At 35.3% G+C, this 20982-nt stretch overlaps 1 protein-coding gene across 2 annotated transcripts; it reads left to right on the top strand.

Annotated features, from left to right (window-relative positions):
- Window positions 1–11966: 11966 nt before the first annotated feature.
- Window positions 11967–20084, top strand: LOC112506802 (homeobox-DDT domain protein RLT1). 2 transcript variants are annotated; one of them, XM_025111202.1, is made up of 8 exons: window positions 11967–12246; window positions 14678–14785; window positions 14878–15510; window positions 17429–17508; window positions 17864–18334; window positions 18429–18515; window positions 18617–18711; window positions 19794–20084. In XM_025111202.1, the coding sequence occupies exons 1-8, from the start codon at window positions 12240–12242 to the stop codon at window positions 19861–19863; spliced, it is 1551 nt and encodes a 516-aa protein (XP_024966970.1). In that variant the 5' UTR covers window positions 11967–12239; the 3' UTR covers window positions 19864–20084. The 2 variants fall into 2 exon arrangements, with proteins under 2 accessions (XP_024966970.1, XP_024966889.1); XM_025111121.1 differs by having other exon boundaries at window positions 18429–18527.
- The last annotated feature ends 898 nt before the right edge of the window (window positions 20085–20982 follow it).

Below are 20982 nucleotides of genomic sequence, written 5' to 3'. Positions count from 1 at the left end.
TGATAATGATGGTGATGATGATAATGATAATAATGATGATGACGGGGCTGACAACCATGCTCAACCGATTCCTTCACAGAATATTCCAGTAGGAGCATTGGTTGATGATATAAATGAGATCTTTCCAGAATTTGATGCTCCACAGACTTGTYCWMGTCTGCKTTCATTATCGTTCGATGTTGATGAATATGGAGCTACATATGACGAATATGATCGTATTTTACAACATGTTTCAATAGGAGAAGGAGATGAGGGAGAAGCAGTCGAAAATGATGAGAGGATGAGTGAAAGGGACGTAGAAGAATATGGTTAGGGTGTGAGTGGAGCACAAAATGAAAATCAAGCTCCTTTCCTAGCGGATACACATAGCCGGGCACCCACATCTACTATCGACATTCATTCGTTGAATGTTGGTATTGAACAAGACATAGCTAGCCCATCTATGCATTTACACACCTAACTTGACCACTCAACTGGTTCTCAACAACCAGTTGTTTCACTTCAACACGGGGATGTAGCACATATGTTATCTACTTCTCATTTGGAGAATGTAGTTATTGAAACAAGTAGGCCGCTGCCCCCAGCCTACGACTTCGATTTTGTGCACCTCGAGTCTAGAGCCGATACACATAGGTACACATGAGTCTCGAGCATCTGTTGCTCCAGTTGCAGTTCTTAATGAACTAGCCGGAACGACCAGAGTGGTGTCGATTAACATTTCACAAGGACCGGTCAAAAGTCCTATCAGTGCTATCATTATGCCAACACTGAACGTAGGCACAACAGTTTACTCAACTGTTGTTTCAACTGGTAATCTAAGTGATCCAGGTGTTAGTTTACCACACTTTGTGTCAAGGGAGTATCTGGACGGCGCCCTAAAGGTTGTTCAAGACAACATGGATGCACAGATTGCTAGTCTTAAAAGACTATTGAAGGGGAAAGAGCAAGTTGAAGAAGAGCAACCATCTGCGCCATCACCACCGCCTGTACCTGAGCCTCCGAGGATACAAGAGCAATCGGTGGACGAACTCAAATCGCTGTTGTATGCTAAGTTGATGGCATCCCAAAATCCCGATGCAGAAAATGCAGATTTGGTTGGGCTCTTGAGACAACATATTGATGAAAACCCTCCCGTTCGAGCCTCAGAGTTTTTGGCCTTTCAAGATGTGGTTGCTTCTAGCTTCACCAAGTTAGTAAGTTAATCACATTAAACACCCAAGATCTTAAAAGCTCAATGGATGCCCTCTTTGAACGGGTATCTATTCTAGAAGAGACGTACAGAGCTCAGGCCACCTCACACAAGAGAAGGCATGATGACCCAGAAGATCCAGATCATCATGAGGGGGAGAGGAAAAGACAGAGGGTGGCTGAGGCGTCTGCTCAAGTTCTGAGTGTTGAAAGTGAGCCAGCTGCTCAAGATGTGAATGTTGAAGGTTCTGCCCCAGAATCTACATATGAAAGAATCATCGAGGCAATTGTTGTAGAAGATGAGGAAGAGATGGAGACAAGTCCTACAATCGAGCCAATGGTTGAAAAGCCGGCGGACTCCACAGTAGGAACAAGATTGTTATTGGACTTGCCTGCCAATGTCGGGTTCAATGACGTGTTTGCTACTATAATGGGTGGAGAGCAAGATTTCGGAGAAGATATTGAGAATATTAACGAGTCATCCGGGTTATACTTTGACTTTGAAGCTGACATCAATGAGGAAGACCCAGTATTCCCGTTTCAAGGTGATCGTCAGACAGTGCCAGAATCCTCCACTGCAGCTGTAGCTGGTGCATCTGATATTCCTGCTCCTAGAGAGCCTTTTGATCTACAGAGATTTTTACAAGGAATTATGTGCCATTCATTATTCTAGCCAATGTTCTAGGGTATGATTGGGCTAGGAAGCCGTATCTTGAAGACATCTACTTTGGCATCTTCCTCCGACATCGTAAAGCTCTGAGTGGTGATAAAATTCTTGGTATCCATCGGGAAACCAAAGATTATCGCTTGGAGTACAAGCACTTTCTGAAAGCCAAGCGTTTGCCTATCAGCGAAGTAAGAACAAAACATCGAGTTGTGTCAATCAAACAAATAGATGCTCAAAGACTTCTTAGAGTCTGGTATCCGGTGTTCGCTATGACACGACAAGATGGTAAAGTCTGGAGATTTAGTGAAGCTGATTTCTCGAACTTATATTTGGAAGACTTGGAGTATATGTACTGTGAGATCCGAAACATGACAAACAGGAAAGATGGAGCTCTTGTTGCTCTCAGTGCAATTAAAAGATTTATGCGGAGTCATGTCAAGGTGGCTATGATTATTGATGTTCAGATGGGTTTTGAAGATAATCAAAGAATCATCAATTTTAAGAGACCAGATCAAGACTTAGAAGACATTGATGCCTATCCAGTTTACATGATTCTTGAAAAACCAGAGTTCGGAGTTATATACTTTGCTGAGCATCAAGTAAAGAAGTTTACGAGATTCAGCAAGCTAAACAAGTATTCAGATGGTACAATAAGACTGGTGAGACGGGCACTTGACTTGAAAAGAGTAAACAATGACAAAGTTGCGGAGTCGGAGAGGATGAGCTCAAAAGATAGATATTTGTTGATCAATGCCATAAATCTGCTCGAGGAGAAGATTCAATACCGGAATGCTCTAAGGAGGCTGGAAAAACTTCTCGGACTCAGAAAGACAAAATTTACGAGAGTTTGAACTTAAATCCAAAGGGGGAGAATGTTGGGTTCAAGTATACACGTTATTGTTGTATTCAAGTTCTCCATTTTACATGCTTTGTAATGGATTAGTTTAATGTTTTCCTTAGTATAAATAGTGTTTATCTTTGTAATTAATCATTAATCAATTCTGTAATTCCAGATTAGAGCTGTAATTCTCTCTCAAACAATACAAGACATTTGGTGATAATATTATCTCTACTCTTCATCTTGTTCATATATTCTTGAAGATCATAATCATAATTGTATGATTTTTGGGCATTTCACAACCTTTGATTACAAACGAGCGTATTATCACCGAAAAAGATATTATTTTAAAAGACGTGATAATAACAGTTTGAAGAATAGCTGAAACAGGTATTGGAGTTATGTACGATGAGAAATTACACAAGTAAAATCTCAGGAAATACCTGTTCAGCAAATGTACTCGTTTCCTTAAAAAAAATTCATTTTCCGAAAAACATTTATTGAACTTTCTAGAGACTCCTCCTAGAAAGTAGATTTAAGAAATATTTCGAATCAGCTCAAAAATTAAAAAAACAATTGGAAACATGTTTAGCACGGGTCCTAAACTAGATGTTTAGAAGCCTTATTTGGAACAGATTACAACTCCCCCTGCATTAGTGCATCAATGATATGATATTCTGATCAGCGCAAAATTGACACATCTGCAAAATAAGATCAAACAGATTTTGGTACCCAAACAAACTTGGGTCCTATTTTGTTAGTGCGGGCTGGGGTATGTTGTAACTTCCAAACCATCTATTTCTATTAGATGTTTTCTTTTTAGCACTTTTAACAGGATGATCAGATACAAAATATGATCCATACCAGTTATTGTAATCATACATGTTCTTACCTTTCCAATCCTTCTGATATCTATTGTCTGTACTCCATCTGTTGTATGTCTTCTTGTTCACAAAATCTATTGTTTTGCATGTGGAGCACATGATTCTTCTCTTGCTAAGATGAATCAAATCAGTAGTAGATCTTACAAAACAAGGAAGATGATTAGTAACAACAGGAGTACGAGATGAAACAGATTCAGATTTACTAACCCAAATGCTTTTAACCTTAGAAGAATTATTGGGTGATCCGATAACATTCTCTTGATAATACTGATTAGAAGAACGAGAATAGTTTTTAGAAACAGTTGATTTAGGGTTGCTTGAATGACTATTCGATTTGGAACAGTCATAGAAGTTGGTTTTACACTGAGAAGGAGAACCAGTTGAGCTTTGAGCACAAGAAAAGTCTTTGACTTTCTGTAAAAGCTGGTCTCTTTCAACAGTAACTAAATCAAACTTATTTTTAAGTTTTGTTCTCATCTTCAACTCAGTTTCAAGGTCTGTCTTCAGATCAGACAATTTCTTTGTAGTATCCAGGAGTTTACCTTCTAACTCCTTCTTAAGCATTTCAAACTTCTTCTTCTGATTTATAAACTCTCTTCTCTCTTCATTTGAGCTGCTCCTCTTATTCTCAAAAGCAATGTCGAGCCATTTTTTCTTTTCCACAAGCTCTTTAGCAATAGTTGTATATTTCTTTGCATTATTTCTCTTTTCAAGCACAAACTGCTTCGTCTCTTCATCTAAAGCCTTCTGCTTTAGAGCAATGCTGTCAGACAATTTCTGAGTTTGGCTCTGACACTCTTTTGTGATGTCTTTCTTCTCTTTATCATTCTTGGCACGTTCCAAGATGATTAGCTGCTCAAAATCCGAAATTTGCTTTAACAGCATTTTGGCATTTAGCTCAAGAGAGTTTATCTTATTCTCATAAGATAAGCGTTTAACATTAAACTTTTTCTCTATTTCAGAAAATCTTTTCTTCTCCTTTTCAAATTCATTCCTTAACTCACACAAATCACTCTCAGATTTATGAAGTTTTCCAGTTAAGTCCTCTGTATCTGTATCATCTTTCTCAGAAGAATTCCTCTCAGTTTGCAGATCTTGAAGTTTATTGAACAATTCCTTATTAGCATTACTCCAAGTTTTCAATTCTTCTTCACACTCTTTCTTTACTTTGTCCAAAGTTCTCTCAAACTCACTAGCCTTAACTGATAAAACCTTTTCAGAATTTTTTCTCAAGGTTTTATTTTCTCTTTATAGCTCATTGTTAAATTCTTTATCAGCAAAATTTTCATCAAACATATTAAAATATTTCTTTTCCAATTCAGAAATTCTCTCTCTCAATTCTTTATTCTCTCACTCAAATGAAGCTTCCATTTTTAAAAAAATTCAAAGATTGATCAAAAGAATTTATGCAGTATATGAAATCAAATAAAGAAATCACAATTCAAAAAATAACCCTTAGATAAAATCAGATGACACAAAAAAATTCTCACAAAATCAGTCAAAAACTAGTCAAAACAGTCAAAAACTGTTAAAAAAATCAAAAACAGTTAAAACTGCTCAAATATCGGAAACTTGGTGAAATTCTGATAGAAAATGTGAAAAACAGATAAAACCTTATCAAAATGAAAAAAATATAAGATCTGGACAAAAAAGGTTTTGAAAATGTCAAAATTTGGCAAAATAAAGTTCAAAATCGGACAAAATGCTATGAGATATAACCAAAACCAGACAAACTTGAAAAAAATGGCTAAGTATGAAATAAATCCGGATAGCTTGACAAATAGTTAAGTATGGAACCAAATCGGACAACTTGTGAAATGTAACCAAGACTTGGCCGATGTAACTCAAATCCGGACAAGGTGGTGATCAGTGTAGCCACAAATCTGGAAGCCTTGATATTCGAGGTTGATGTAATCCGGATGCAAAAGACAAGTCTTTTGGCCGAGAATTATCTAACCGGACAAGGCAGTAGCCGAGGATGCCAAGTCCGGACACCTTGTTGTCCGAGGTAACCTTGAACACGGGTACCTTGATGAGCGATGTAGCTAAGTACGGATAAAAGGGTGAGCGAGTAAAACATAAATCGTGTATGCTTGTGACCGAGGAACACTTAAATCCGCCTAACCCTTTGTGCGATAAAGTCAAGAGTCCGGKTGAACCTATGAGCGATATTGCCAACACGGTTGAACCTATGAGTGAGGAAGGACAAACCCGGTCACCTCATTGAGTGATTTAAACCAAAATCCGCTCACTTCATCGAGTGATTTAAAGCAATAACTTGTCACCAAGTCAAAGTATACACTAGGCGATTTATGAAATCCGATCACCAAGCAAAGTATTAGCCAAGCGATTTATGTAATCCGATCATCAAGAAAAATATCAGTCAAGCGATTTATGTAATTCGATCATCAAGCAAAGTATGAGCCAAGCGATTTATGTAATCCGATCATCAAGCATGTCAAAACACAAAAAAACAACTTCTTTTTCACCACAAAATGGATCAAAAATCAGATTTTTTATGAAAATTTTCAAGAACACCAAAACTTTTCTAAAATCACTAATTTCATCAGATCTTGAAAATGAATGATCAAATCACGAAAATTTGTGAATAACAAAGATTCACGAATCAAATATGCACTGCAAACCTGCTCTGATACCAATTGATGAAAAACACTTCAAGAACAAATATGGAGATAAAGATGAACAGAATGTAAAATTCCAGAAATTTTCAGCTTTCGTGGATATTCTTCAATCGATTTCATTGCAAACCTGCTTTGATACCAATTGATGTTCCCTTTGAATCAATCTTCATAAACTTTCAATAAATCAATGACATAATCTTGATATTGCATTAAGAACACATTGAGAGAGTAGAGAGAAAAAGTTAAATATCACAATCTAGTCAAACACTATTTACGTAATCAGATTTAACAAATGAGCTCATCTCTCTCTAAATACACGAAGAGTTACCCTTTATATAGGGTCAAAGATGTAAACAAAGTCAAAGTCAAACAATCTATAGAAAAATCAAACACGATGACTTTTATACAATTATAGACAAAATTAACTTTCAAGACGAATACAATTTAACACTAAAATTCAGTCCTAACAAATCTCGACTGGAACGCTTGGTGTATCAGCCCCTTATCGGCTTTGTTGTAAGTGCTAGCCTCTTGCTAGCCTCTGGTGGTTTCGTTAATAAAGTTCTTGTTTCTAAAAAAAGATATTGGTGATGATCAAGTTGGCAATGATTGTGATGAAGATGATAATGATAATAATCAAAGTCCCGGCGGAGCTGAACATATGAATATTGAAGAGCATCAAACATTGGAATTTAATTTCAAATGATGCTATTCTGGAGTTTGATTATGAAGGAAAAAGTAATACTATTTTGGAGTCTTTAAGGATAGACGAGGGAAACTTAGTTGAAAATTCAGAGAGGTCGTGTGAATTGGAAGAAGAAAACTAAGGAGAGAGGGTGATAGGAACATAAGAAGAAATATCATTTCCTATCCAAACTTTTAGGAGACACCGTGTAACCACATCTGTTGTTGACATTCATTCGTTGAATGTTAACATTGAAGAAGACATAGTCCACCCAACTATGCAAATGCACACCTCTCCTAACCCACTCTGATGTCTCTCAACGGGTATTAGTTTCATCTTCTCACATGAATCTAGCACATAATCTATCTGTTCCTCATTCGGAGGAACTAGATATTGAAAATAGTAGACAACAGCCCCCGTCTACAACTTCTTTGATTAACACATTGAGTCTAGAGCCTTGAAACACTATAAGTACACAAGAGTTGAGAGCATTTGTTGCTCAATCTATTATTCTTTGTGAACAAGCCGGAACGACCAGAGTAGAGTCATTTGACATTTTAAAAGGACATGTCAGAAGTCTTACCAGTGCTAACGCTATTCCAACACTGAACGTATGCACAATAGTTTATGAACGGCGCCCTAAAGGCTGTTCAAGATACGTTAATGGAAGAAATCAATGGTTTAAATAGATTGTTGAAAGGAAAGCAGCTAGTTGTTGAAGAAGAAAGTCGTGCTTCATCGCCACCATCGTAACCTCAACAAGAACAAAACTTTTTGATGGATAATCTGAAGTCTATGCTATATGCTAAGTTGATTTATGAACCTAACATGGACTCGGTGGATGCAGACTTGGTTGGTTTGCTTAGACAATCATTGGAAGAATCTGAAGCCCCTAAAGCCTCAGAGTTTCATAATTTCCAAAGTGTTGTTGTTTCAAGTTTGTCAAATATTGGTTCAGCAATTGCTTCTTCATCCCAAAGTATCTTAAATCTTCAAAACTCAATCGATGTTTTGTTAGAAAGTGTTTCAGTTGTTGAAACTACTTGCCAAGCTCAAGATATTTCTCTTAAACGAAGACATGATGACCAGGAAGATCCTGATCACCATGAGGGGGAGATCAAAAGGCAAAAAGTGGTTGAGTCTTCGAGAGATCAAGAGGTAGAGATGGAAGATTGTGAAGATTCTGATGAACATAATTCCAATCATTCTGGTGAAAGGGTAAGGAGCATTGAAATGACAGTATTTGCAGATTCAGAGATCAAGCCGATGGTTGAAAAGCCGGAGGTTTCCATTGTAGAAACAAGGAGGTTGTTGGGTCTGTCAACCAATGTTGGGTATAATGATGTTTTTGCAGATGAAGTTGGTAGAGTTCAGGATTTTAATGTTGAATCTGAAGAAGAAGCTACTGATTCAGATGAATTATTATTTGACTTTGAAGCAAATATGAATGATGAAGAATCAAGTTTCCCATTTCAGTTCGAGCCGAAAGAAGATCCTGAACCAATTTTTGTTGAACCAACAAGTGTTCCTTGTACATCTTCTGTGCGTCAAACTTCAAATGTTTAATCTTCAAGAAGGTATGTGTCTATCACCGAGAAGCTTGAAACTCCAGGGTCGGACAAAGCTAGAATATAAGAACCTTATCTTGAAGACTTGTACGCTGACATATTTTTTCGTTACTTAAAAGCTTTAAGAGCTGATAAAGTCTTAGGTGTTCATAAAGAAACTGTTGAATACCGTAGAGAATACAAGTACTTCCTTAAATCTAAATGCCAAACCATTCACTTTGTGCGAACAAAGCACCAAATTGTCTCGATAAAGAAGGTGGAAGCCATAAGACTTGTAAGAGTTTGGTATCCAGTTTTCTATGTCACAAGGCAATATGGTAAAGAATGGTACTTTAGTGAAGCTGATTTTCCTAATCTTATGTATCATGATATCAGAAACCAGACTATCAGAATGGAAGGAATCGTTAGAGAAATAGAAGCTATCAAAAGGTTTCTCAAATGTCAGAGCAAACTGTCTTTAATTATAGATGTTCAGATGGGTTATGAAAGTAACCAAAAACATGTTAATCTGAAAAATCCAAATCAAGACTTAGAAGACGTTGACTGTTATCATTTGTACATGATTCTTGAATATTTGAGTTAGATGTGGTGTATGAAAACTCTAAGGGTGCCAAAAGGCTTTTGAGGTTCAGTGAACTCAAAGAGTACAATGATGGAACAATCAAAATTATAAGGAAGCAATTTAAATTGGAGAAAGCTCAAGATTTATAGCGACAGGGTCAAACAAGTTGAATTTAAGAGAAATGTTCTTACTTCTTAAAGCTCTGGAGTTGCTTGATGTCAGTACATGAATGGTATAAGAAAGTTTGAAACGCATTTGGGGTTTAGACATTCGATATTTTCAAATTTTAAAGCTTGAATCCAAAGGAGGAGAATGTTGGGTTCGATGCTTTGTGCTTTAGAGTTGTATTCAAGCTTTATATTTCCTTTGTATTTTCCTTGTATAAACAGGTTTATTTCCTTTGTTTGTAATGTACTTGAACTTTGAAGAATCTTTTATATGTATCATTGAAGCTAATAGAAAATCTTATGAAGAAATCTTTCTCTACACTTTTCTGTGATCTGTCATTGTTGATCTAATAATTGTTCTTGAAGTTTATGTTTGATTGAATAACAACTGGAACATCAATTACCTCCATTGCTTCACCCATATATTATGCATTAACGTTTGTACGTCATAAGGTCTTCAACATGACATCATCAAATATTACAATATCAACCGAAAACTGGTCAAATTAGGTATAAGATTAAAAATATTAAAAATTTGTTGGATTGATAAAGAAAAAAAATTCTGAATTATAGTAAATAACAACTAAACCAAATTTTATTATATGTTGATAAATTTTGTTATCTATACTATACTATAAAGTATTTGACAAAAACTTTTAAAACTATTTTTCATGCATGAAGTACCATTTATTAATGCATATGACTTAAAATTCAAGATTACAAGTAAATTATGCATAAGTACAACTTATTAAAGCTTTATTATTGAATTCGTATAACTAACTGCAGATAAACACAATCAAATAGATGATAAACATCTCATTTTAAATATAAAAATCTAAAATACAATTAGGATAATCATTGACTTCTTACAAAATACTTAGGGCAAATTGCATGAAAAAGTAACATACTTTAACTTGATTTCTATTTTGGGTAACGTACTTTCAAAACTTTCATTTTGGTACCTAAGATGTAAAGTTTTAAACATTTAAATACCCGGGTAACTGGTTGAAGTATTAACCGATTATCATGCTGATGTGGCTAGTGATGTAGTATCTAACTCGGTATTATTTGCTGACGTGGTCAGTGACGTGGATTTTTTAAATCTAAAATTAGTCTTTTTTTAGTCTAAAATTAGTCTTCACCGGGTTACCCAGGTACTTAAATGTTTAAGACTTTACATCTTAGGTACCAAAATGAAAGTTTTGAAAGTACGTTACCCAAAATAGGAATTAAGTTAAAGTACGCTATTTTTTTATGCAATTTGTCCAAATACTTAATTATTATCTTTATAGAAAAATTTATTATTAAACCAAAAATAAAAAAAATGAATTAAAGAAATACACGAAAAAGAAGAAATTTTAAATAGTTAGTTTTATACTAGTACCAATTTTTTTTTAAATTTTTTATGATATCTTCATATTTATATTTTATTTAAAAATAAAAAACATTATCGCTTTTTCAAAACCACATAAAAACCGTATTATAACATCAACAGAGAAAAAAAATAAAATAAAACGAAACATTAAAATCGAGATGTATTTCGTTATATTGTACGAATACCCTTCTAGTTCTTAGGAGTGCACAAAAAACCGTCAATCTGCCCAACCCGCCCAACCCAACCCGTTAACAACCCAATTAAACCCAACCCGCCTAACCGTCAAACCGCCCATCCGCCAAACCGCTAACCCGCCAATTAGGAGGGTTGAAGGCCCAACCCGCCCAACCCGTCAAACCGCCGCTAATATATAATTTTTATAAAATTATATATATATATATATATGTTTATTATGTATATATATATATATATATATATATATTTATAGTGTATAATTTTTATTGATATTATGTTTGTATTTCATTTTAGTTAAACGTATAGGTTACCAAAAGAGATTCACGATCAAAAAATGATGACAAATAATTTAATTAATAAGAGAAAATTATTGAAATCTTCTTTGCAGCAACAACAAATTGATATGTCGGAGAATATGAATGATACTAATACATATTTTGTTGACGAATCCATCAATCTAAATACCCCGTCATTTGATGGTTGTACTTTAGTGGAAATAAAATGTTTAGTTATAGCATTTCGCTACAACAACATTAGATCTTATAGGATGCCTAAAGTTCTAACAAATTCTATGACGCTTTTAAAATAAAGTATCATATTAGTTATTTTATACGACACGACTTGAAAAGTGTATATGAACATAGGTGTCCTATGAATAAATGAGTTTTAGGGACACTTCTCAAAATATTTATATAAAATAACTAATACGACATTTTATTTGAAGATCATTCTAAAACACTTGTTGAAGCGTCCAAAAACGTCATGTAAACCTATTGTAACCATTTTAGATATGACGCTTTATAGTATGGTCTATAAACTTAAGTTTTATAAATTATTTCATTCGTCAAATTTATGTAACTATTAACCCGTCAACCCAACCCAACCCGCCTCAACCCGCAATGATTGAGTTGGGTTGAGTTATACTTTTGAATGGATTCGGTGATGTTGAGATTTTTCAAACCGCCATAATTGGATTGAATTATAAAAATATTATAAACCGTCCAACCTAACCCGCGTACACGCCTACTAATTCTTATACATAGATAAGTTCATAAATTCAAAAATTTATAAATGTTAATTTATGGTTAGAAATGTGAAATAAATAAAAATAGTTGAGAAGGGGGAAAAGATAAAATGCTTTTGTTGACGTATAAAAGTATAATGCAAAATTTTGCTTCAATTCAATCGCAACAAGATTTTGGTCTTTCCTTTTACCCTTTTTTCTTCTCTTCGTCTACACAACCAACTCTCTAATTCAGACCAAATATCTTCATAATTACGTTTCACCATCCATTAATTTGCATAAACTAGCCAAATTCAACTTCAAAACTCCTCAATCGTCTTCATAAATCTCTCCGATTTCTTGCATTCTCCGCCTCTTAAACTGGCAATGTTGAATCGACCATACACAAAGCAAAAGGGGATTCTGATAGCTTAGCAAACAAAAACCCTAAAAGCATCCGGAATTATGGAAGGTATGACCACCCTTTCGGTTCAATTCGAGATCACTTGGACTGAATTTTAATTTTTTATTGCTTTCTTGTTCCATTGTCGATTGTAGGCATCTGCTTTCTTGTTCACAAATATGATGTGGTGTTTCTGCTACTTTCCCTTTGCATTTTTAGAAAGCATATGGAAATTCTAGGCAAATGACTTCATCAATTGTTGTTCTTTGTGATGCACTCCATCGGTGACAAAAGAAAGCACACTTTGGCTTCTGATTATCTACTTAAAATTTGATGTGAAATTTTTGTACTTTTTGCGAGAAATTGTTGATTACATGAAAAACCCTTGTAACTACTAGGAAACATAGGGACATCGGTGTTGAGTTATTAACAGTGTCAAGATCAGTTTTCCAATAGAACAATGCTAGGTTTGATCTCAAAGCTGAACAGTAGGTCCTTTGATTTGGCACTGACGGAGTGTGTTTGTGCAATTCTGATCTTTTCCCTTGATTGTTTAAAAAACTTAATGATTTGTTATGCAAGTGTAATTGGGTTAAGGAAATTGCTTGCATTTACCTATTTGAATGTGTGATTATTTTGGGTTACTTGAGAATCATCTGTCTCGTGGAAGATTCTGAGTGAGCAATGATCGATTTAAGTGCTAAAGAAACATATATCTGTTTATGTCTATAAAGCCATTGAACTTTCTATGATCTGAATCTTATGTGGTGTTGGGTTGAAAAGAAAATAAAATATAGCCTAATTGTCATATACCCATATATAGGTGAAAAAAGCTGATGAATTGAGGGTTACAAAGCTCATGCCTATGTTTATAAAAGTCTGATACCCCTTCAACAGTGTAAATGTTGATGTAGTGTATAGGTTGGAAAAAAAAAATATATCCTTGTTACACTGGAATCTGGGTTATGAACAGATTAGGTCATGGCTACTTTTATGTTTATATGGACGTTAATCCCTTTAGAATGTGAATGTTTTATTACTAAAAATGATATGAATGGTTTAAATGTTATACTATATTTTGCTTATATGTCATTCAGGGTCGAGACTTCATGCTTTACAACAACAATATTGTATGTAGAGCCATTACACCTTTTGAAGCTTTAGGTTATATGTTTATTTGGTTATTTAGTTACACTAGATTTTGGGTGATTAATTCAGCTTGGTGTATAAATGCATATGACCTTCTCAAGGCTGGAGTTTAAGTATTATTAGTTGGAAGAATAGAAGTCAAAACAGCATAATTTTAATAAGACAGTTTAGTTCAGGGGTGCGTACTTCATACATAGAAGCGCAATGGTTTATATTTATAAAGCCATCTTCCCTTCTTAAATTTAGAATGCCAATGTAATATTTGTCGGAAACAAATGCAGAATACGTTAATTGTTGTACCTTTGAAGAACATAAGTAGTATGCCTGTGACAATCCTTAAAAGGTATGCCATGTGGTATTTAATTGATTTATAATTCGTGTTTCTAATTATATAGGCATGGAAAATGGTATGTGCTGTAAGATGATATAACTAGGGAAGTATTTTTTCAAATGATGTATTAGGAGTGTTTATACTCCCATACTCCATGCTTATAATGTGAACAATCCGATCCATATCCATATATTAGAGTATCAATTATCAAGTTTGTTCTTCATTTCATCGTTGTTACTATAAGTGGTGGGTAAGGTTAACTTTTCGACCATGAAGTTTGCAAATGTGCCATGTCTAGTAAATACGATATCATTGATTGTGCACACAGGAATGTCTGCCAAGTAGGAATTTTCGAATTACAGTCACGTTATCATATTTGGCCTTAAAATTATTAAAATCAGCTAATGATGGTATAAAAATCACAAACATTGGCTCTTTAATACTCCTGATCATCTCAAAATAAGTATCCTATCTGTTTTAGATGTCAACAATAAATGACCTCCTGCTGAAACTAGATAAGTATGATTTGGTTTATTGGTATACCTTCACACTTATCATGATGAAATGAACTTTAAAAAGGCCTGATTTTTAACATTTGATGAGTGTAATGGCCACCTTACTTTCCCACTCTCCATGGAAAGTTGACACATCTCCCTATGAAAGTAGCTTTTGTTTATTCTAGTAAAAGGGTAAACTTTGGAAAATAATGTTTGAATGATACTTTTTGTTCCAAGTCAAAGGAATGCAATCATTTCGGGATGGAGGGAGATGATCTTTTACATAGTTTTCTAGACCGGAGTGCATGGTGAATGGGTTAAATAAGAGTTCATAATTAAGACTAGGGAAGAATGAAACTATTTTCTTTGTATTATGTTACACGTGTAATGTGTTTTAGTAACTTCTATGTATGTAATTAGCTATCACGATTTAGAGAACATAAATTATTGACTGGTCAACAGCATATCAACATTACATTTCTCCCTCTTGCTCTCGTCGTACTTACAAATCTTTTTGTTGTAGAGTCTCGAGAAGTTCATACCGATGAGAATAGAGCTCTTCCAGAGAAGAAACAGAAGAGGATTGTCAAGACACCATCTCAAGTGACAGCACTAGAGAACTTCTATAATGGTATGCTTGTTCTTGTTGCTGCATTTCTTCATACAGTATATTTTAGTTTGATATAAAATTGCTTTAAACAAGTCTTTTCGTTCTTTTTGCAGAACATAAATACCCTACAGAGGCAATGAAATTAGAACTTGCAGAGTCAATAGGATTAACAGAAAAGCAAGTTTCTGGGTGGTTTTGCCATAGAAGGTTGAAGGACAAGAAATCACCGAATGATGAAGTTCAAGCACATGGAAAACAAGATCGGTCAAGTGGTGTCATACAGGATCGTGGCAGTGGACTCCGACAGGATTCCTGTGGCAGCACCAAACAAGGAGATAACAAGCTTTCTGATCCAAAGGAAGTTGAAAGTAGAAGATTTACTGCCGAAGGGCTTTTACCAACAGAACTTCGGTATGAGCATGGGAGTCAGCACAACAGTGTCATGGATGATGATACATCTTCAGGAAGTAGCTCACCATTGAAGGATAATTTTCATCCTCAAAATGTGGATCGTTTAGGTACAGTAACATCAAAATATCCAACTCATAATGATGTGAAAAGCATAAAGGGAAGGGTTGGCCCATCAGGATATTTAAAGGTGAAAGGTCAGGTCGAAAATGCTGCAATTACAGCCGTCAAGAGGCAACTGGGTAGGCATTATCGAGAGGATGGTCCACCACTTGGTATTGAATTTGAGCCACTTCCGCCTGGTGCATTCGAGAACCCAGTCAAGATTCCAGTCAACCGTAAGCAGTAGCACTTTTTATATGATAGCATGTCATACTGACCATAGGTTCTTTTATGATGCATTTGTGATATTCGTTCTTTATCCAAATATAACAGCTTGCTTGTGTCTCTCTCCAAGCCATATGGATGCTAATAATGTTAATATGCTTCTTCCATCATTGAAAATAGAGTCCTAATTTGACAGTGACCTAAATGACCATATTTTATAATTACCTTTTTCGTAGTTTTATATCTGATTAATTTTCCAAGGGGTTCTATCCGCTTTATCCAAAAAATAAAAGAACTTGATAGAGTTGCTATTTCCTTAACAGGTTGATCGCTGGTCATAGAAGTCAAAGTTAGTTTATGTGAGCACATGAGAAATTGAGTCATAAGCATACATACGTTTACTAAATTAAGCTACATCTGTGCATGAGGACCTAAAGTCTTGTTTAATTCTTTTTGTTTTGTGGTGAATAACGCATTCATAGATCAAAGATATAGTGATGAAGGAAAATCATCAAAATCTTTACAGCCTGTTATAGAACTTTTAGAGGATCGCTTAAAATGGTATTCTCATAAGAAAGTTTCCTACACTCATTTCACCTACAAGTCTGCTGCACTTTTTGGAGTTGCAAGGCAATCTTGAAGCCACGTAATATATCCTGGTACTCTTGAGAAGCCTCATAATGGCTGAAAACGGTCTTTCTAAACCTCAAAACCCAATTGAATTTCTGCATGGATGCCTTTGATGGTTTCTGAAGTTCATACCCCTTCATGCATTGTTCACAGCATTACACATGCATGAATCATGAGTGCTATATATAGTCTTAAAAATGGATGCACATCATTCAGTTTATGATTTACACTTTATAGCATACCACTTATTTCATCATATAGGACATCTGCGTACGGAAATTGTTATGCAAGTTGTTTTTGCATCAAACTAGCTAGCAAGATCTAATTTTGTGGTCGCTCAAAAATATGATTGAAAGTAATTTCCTCTGATTTTTCACATTGCATTACTGATTTCTTCGTTATGAACCTGACGGTTATGCTATGGTTGGGTACATGTTGTAACTGCTACACCCTAAGCTCCTGTGTACTTTTGTCATGATATGAGGATCAAAAGGTAAAAGTGAAAAGTGAGGAGGGATTCATAGAACCAGCATGTAGAATAGTGTTCCAGGACATGAACCCTAAAAGATAAATATTTGTTTTTATCATGTAGAAGATTTAAACAGTGGCATCAATTACTCCCCTTTTTCTTAAATATTATTTACTCCCTTTTTTAGGAAAGAATCAAGTGGAGATAAAGTTGACATAAGAAATGTAAACTAGAAAAAATACAAGTCCTTTAAATTCTTATTTAATAAAAGCTAGCGAATTCCCATATTTCGACTCTATCGGTAACTTTGGGTGCTCCAGTATTGAATACTTAAACATGATACAAGTTTCATCTCGGGCAGCCTCCAATTGTAAAGATGAGGATGGCCTTCCTTATAGGCATTATGAAAAAAATACCTCTTAACAACTAAGATAGAAATGCTAGTATGTTGGTCCCGTATATGTGTTTATTTATCTTCCACATAAGAAAGATGGAGATACTATTTTCTTAGACTAATTGGATACTCGCTTTAAAGCGATGATCCGATTCTTGACCTTCCTTTGATGTTCTTTTGTCTATTTATGGTACTCTTTTGCTCAAAATCATGCAACTTTAATGTCCATTTTATAGACTTCAATCTGGAATTGCTTGACTGGTTGACATGATAGAAGAGTATAATTAATTTATTTTCTACTAATGTTAATGCTCGTGCTCGCTTAGCATGGACTTGCTTTGCTGCATGTAGCGGTTTTAAATAGATTTTTTTTCTTTGATAAAAGTTTGGCCAATATATTTTTTCCTTCACCTACTATTTCTTGATGTCCTTCCAGAATCCTACTATGTTGGTGACCGCACTGCACTTCATTCACTGGATGGATCTAAAACATTCCAACTTCCTAACACAAGCAAGGTATGCATTCTTCCAACTTTCTTGGGCAATTAGGGGACTTAACTAAGAATATCATTGGTCATTAAGAATCACTTATCCTTTTGAAATGATCATGGGAGTTGAATGTTGATTTCTAATTTGCAGTCATACTTTTTGTGAGTAGATATGTAATCCCCTTATACGGTACAAATATGGCTATGGCATCAAACCTGAAGTTGAAATTGTATTTCTACAGAAACTTGTTTTGATTTTGGTTGTTGATTGAAGGCATGAAGGCTTATAATTAGAAAATTGAAAAATGCTTTCAACAAAATATATTCCATTGCTTTCACTTGGTGTTTTAATCGATCTAATGTTTGTCCCTCTTCATGATCAGATGTATGAAAGATACAATCCGAAGAGCTATCATCCCACAGATTTGGATGAGTCAGGTTTAGAGATGAGGCATGCATCCAAGCATCGTGAAAAACACTCTGACAGCCAATATAAGCAAACACCTCCTTTGTCTAAGCATAGAAGTTCTCTATCTGGGAGGAGCTTGCAGATGGAAGTAAATGACGATTCTGCTGGAGAAACATCAGTTCACGACCTTAGGGAGCACATTGAAATGAGAACAAAGCATGGTCCTGGAGTAAAGAGACCAGATTCTCTATCTAACCGTCATCTAATTGCCTACGGAAAAAACATTGATGGCAAGCAAGCAGAGAACTACCCGCGTAGCCACAATAGCGGGACCCCGAAGGTTATCTATAGAGACCGTATCGAACCTATTACTTCAGATTTGATCATTAATCGGAGTGAATTTGTTGAATCGGAGGACAGAGGGCTGTCCAGGAAGACACCTAAGGTCTTCGCCTTAAATTTTTTATTTACCATTTTGCTATTTTCTGGAAAAGAAGTTAAAAGCTAATGAATTATTCTTGAATGGGACTGATGTGTAGGATGATGAATTCAATGGACAAAGAAGAGGAATTGATGAATACTCCAAACTGGTTTCTGCAAAGATTCATCCAGGAAATGAAATGAGGGTTAATAATGCAGTTTGCACAAATCCTTCAACTCTTTAACTTTTCCTATAATACATTAGTGCACTAGTTTTGACTTCAAACTTGTTTTTCTACCATTGAAGGTTATTAAGAGAAGTAGGGATGAGTTTACACAGCAAGGGTATCCAAGGAAAGAGGCAGTTTTTGACATATCTCCAAGAATCACTAAAATTAAAAGGTCAGTGCTTGCACTTTATATGCTTATGAGATTCTTCTCTCTCGATCACTTTGACTAGATTTAGCAAATAGTCCTTTCATCTCAAAATAAGCCTCAACATTTCTATTTTAGTTTGTATCAAAATAAGTCTCCACTTTCAAAAATAAGTGATATTTTCCAGTTCCACCCTTAATTATAAGATGGAGAAATTCATTACTTCTTCTATTATTAAGGGTACAATTGTCATTAGTTAATTAAAAAATGTGTACCGCTTCATTGTGGATATTTTATTCAGTTTTTGCCCTGGGATAATAGACTATTTATGTAACAATGATCATGGGGTAATATGCCATGCAGTAAGATCAAGATACCCTCAATTGATTGCAGATGAAGCATGGCACACCATCCATTAAGGAAATTGCCACATACCTAAATGATTAGGGCTTGTTTCATATAGGTTGATTTATATGTAGGGGTCGTTGCACCAACCAATAAGGTTACTCCACCTTGACCCAAGTCATCAAAACTGCTTGTTTGCCAAATGGAAGGAAAGTACTATATAGAAGAACTTCTCTCCTTAACCCTCATAGGATCAAGGAGCCTTCATACACATTGGTTGCTTTTCTTTAGGGTCAAGCCTTGAGCAAACAGTTTTAAAAGTTGCTCATCTGTGACCGGAAGGGTCACGGATTACAGTCATGGAGACAACCTCTTTGCAAAATATAAGAGAGAACAGTACGACTTCCTCCCAACCCTCGGAAACCCACAGATCATTGGGTAGCCATATGTTATTTCTCATTTATCAATATCTAAAGGGTTATTGACCCAGCGATATCTGGGTTCTTGGTATATCCCAACCTCCCTGGAGGTAAAGGGTTCAAGGCTCACCTTTGAATTTGTGTGAGTTTTGTCGTATATAAGTATTATATACTTCATAAAAAAAAGTAGCAATGTCAATTAATCATGTGAATTGATATCTTAGATTTATCACAGTTACAATGAAAATGGTTCTATCCAGTATCTGCTGTGTGATTTAACTTATTTTCAGTTTGGACGACGCCTTTAGAATGTATTTTCTGACATGGAGTCATGTATATTCTCAGGTCGACTGTGCAGATGACCTCTAGTTTTAGTGATGATGAAACCGCGGAAACTACATCTTCGGGCGATTGAGATGCTATCATGTTGTGAAAAGCAAAGTCTAATTGTCTATTAGTTTAAACTCTGGGAGGCTGAGGGTAGTATTGACATTGTAAGCAGGATCCTTAACTTGTTCAGGTTTGAAGTTGCAACCAATGTATTGCACCGCTTAACTTTTTTCTCTTTTTTTTCCTAAATTGTATATATTAGCAGTTTTTGTTGAAATTGTTTGATGAAAAGAATTGCTTCGTGCCCATCGAGCTTGATTTCTAGAACATACGTGGACATAGCTGCATCATGTTGATTTGGAGCTTTAGTTCAACTAGCAAATAAAGGCCAGCCCTTGAGCTTTTCATCCTAGGTGACTAGTTCGAGTGTCCTTAAGGCCATTGGGATCTTTTGTGGGATTAGTCGAAGGTGCACACAATCTAGCCCGAACATCAACTAAACCCCCCTAAAAGAAACTAACCCGTTAAAGTCATGGTTTTGAAATCCATTATAGCTGCAGTTGTCATTGGATGATACTGGATATGTGGGTGTGAGGTAGATGGTTGAAAGAATTGTAGAAGGTTTTAGGATTTTAAATTGACATGGGTAGTGTAGTAATTTACCAAATCTTGTCCATTTCCTTAATTTTTGTTCCACACCCAGTATCATGTCATGTCAAACATGGAACAATTATGTGTAGTGTCATGTCTAGTTAGTCTAGCCCAAACTAGAGTATACATGTAGAGTCAGGTTCATACGAGAACAATATTTAAATAAGAAAATAAGACAACGGTTGAATCACATGTGATTTTACACTATAATTACATATAAAATCACATGTAATTCATGCGACTTTGGCCGCAATCTTGGTCGCAGGCTAACTCACCCGCACACCCTTTTTGTTGACCGTTAATGCAAAAATTACATGTGATTTTGCAAGTGATTTGGTTGTTTTCTTATTTAGTTAGTTTTCTCACTTCAACCTATCTCTATAGATATGTTTTCATTTGTTACTATTCTTACTCCAAAAGTGTCGTTTTGACTATTAGAGCGTATGCTATACAACCAAACACCTTTAAGAAGCAATAATTGAGGTCCATCTTATGGGATACCAGAACACAATCAGATGAAGTTAGCCTTCATGGTTTGTGGGAATGCTTGGTT

Source organism: Cynara cardunculus (genome assembly GCF_001531365.2).
Source record: "Cynara cardunculus var. scolymus isolate 2C chromosome LG 1, CcrdV1, whole genome shotgun sequence".
NCBI classification, from domain to species: domain Eukaryota; kingdom Viridiplantae; phylum Streptophyta; class Magnoliopsida; order Asterales; family Asteraceae; genus Cynara; species Cynara cardunculus.
This window is presented reverse-complemented; position numbering and strand designations above follow the sequence as displayed.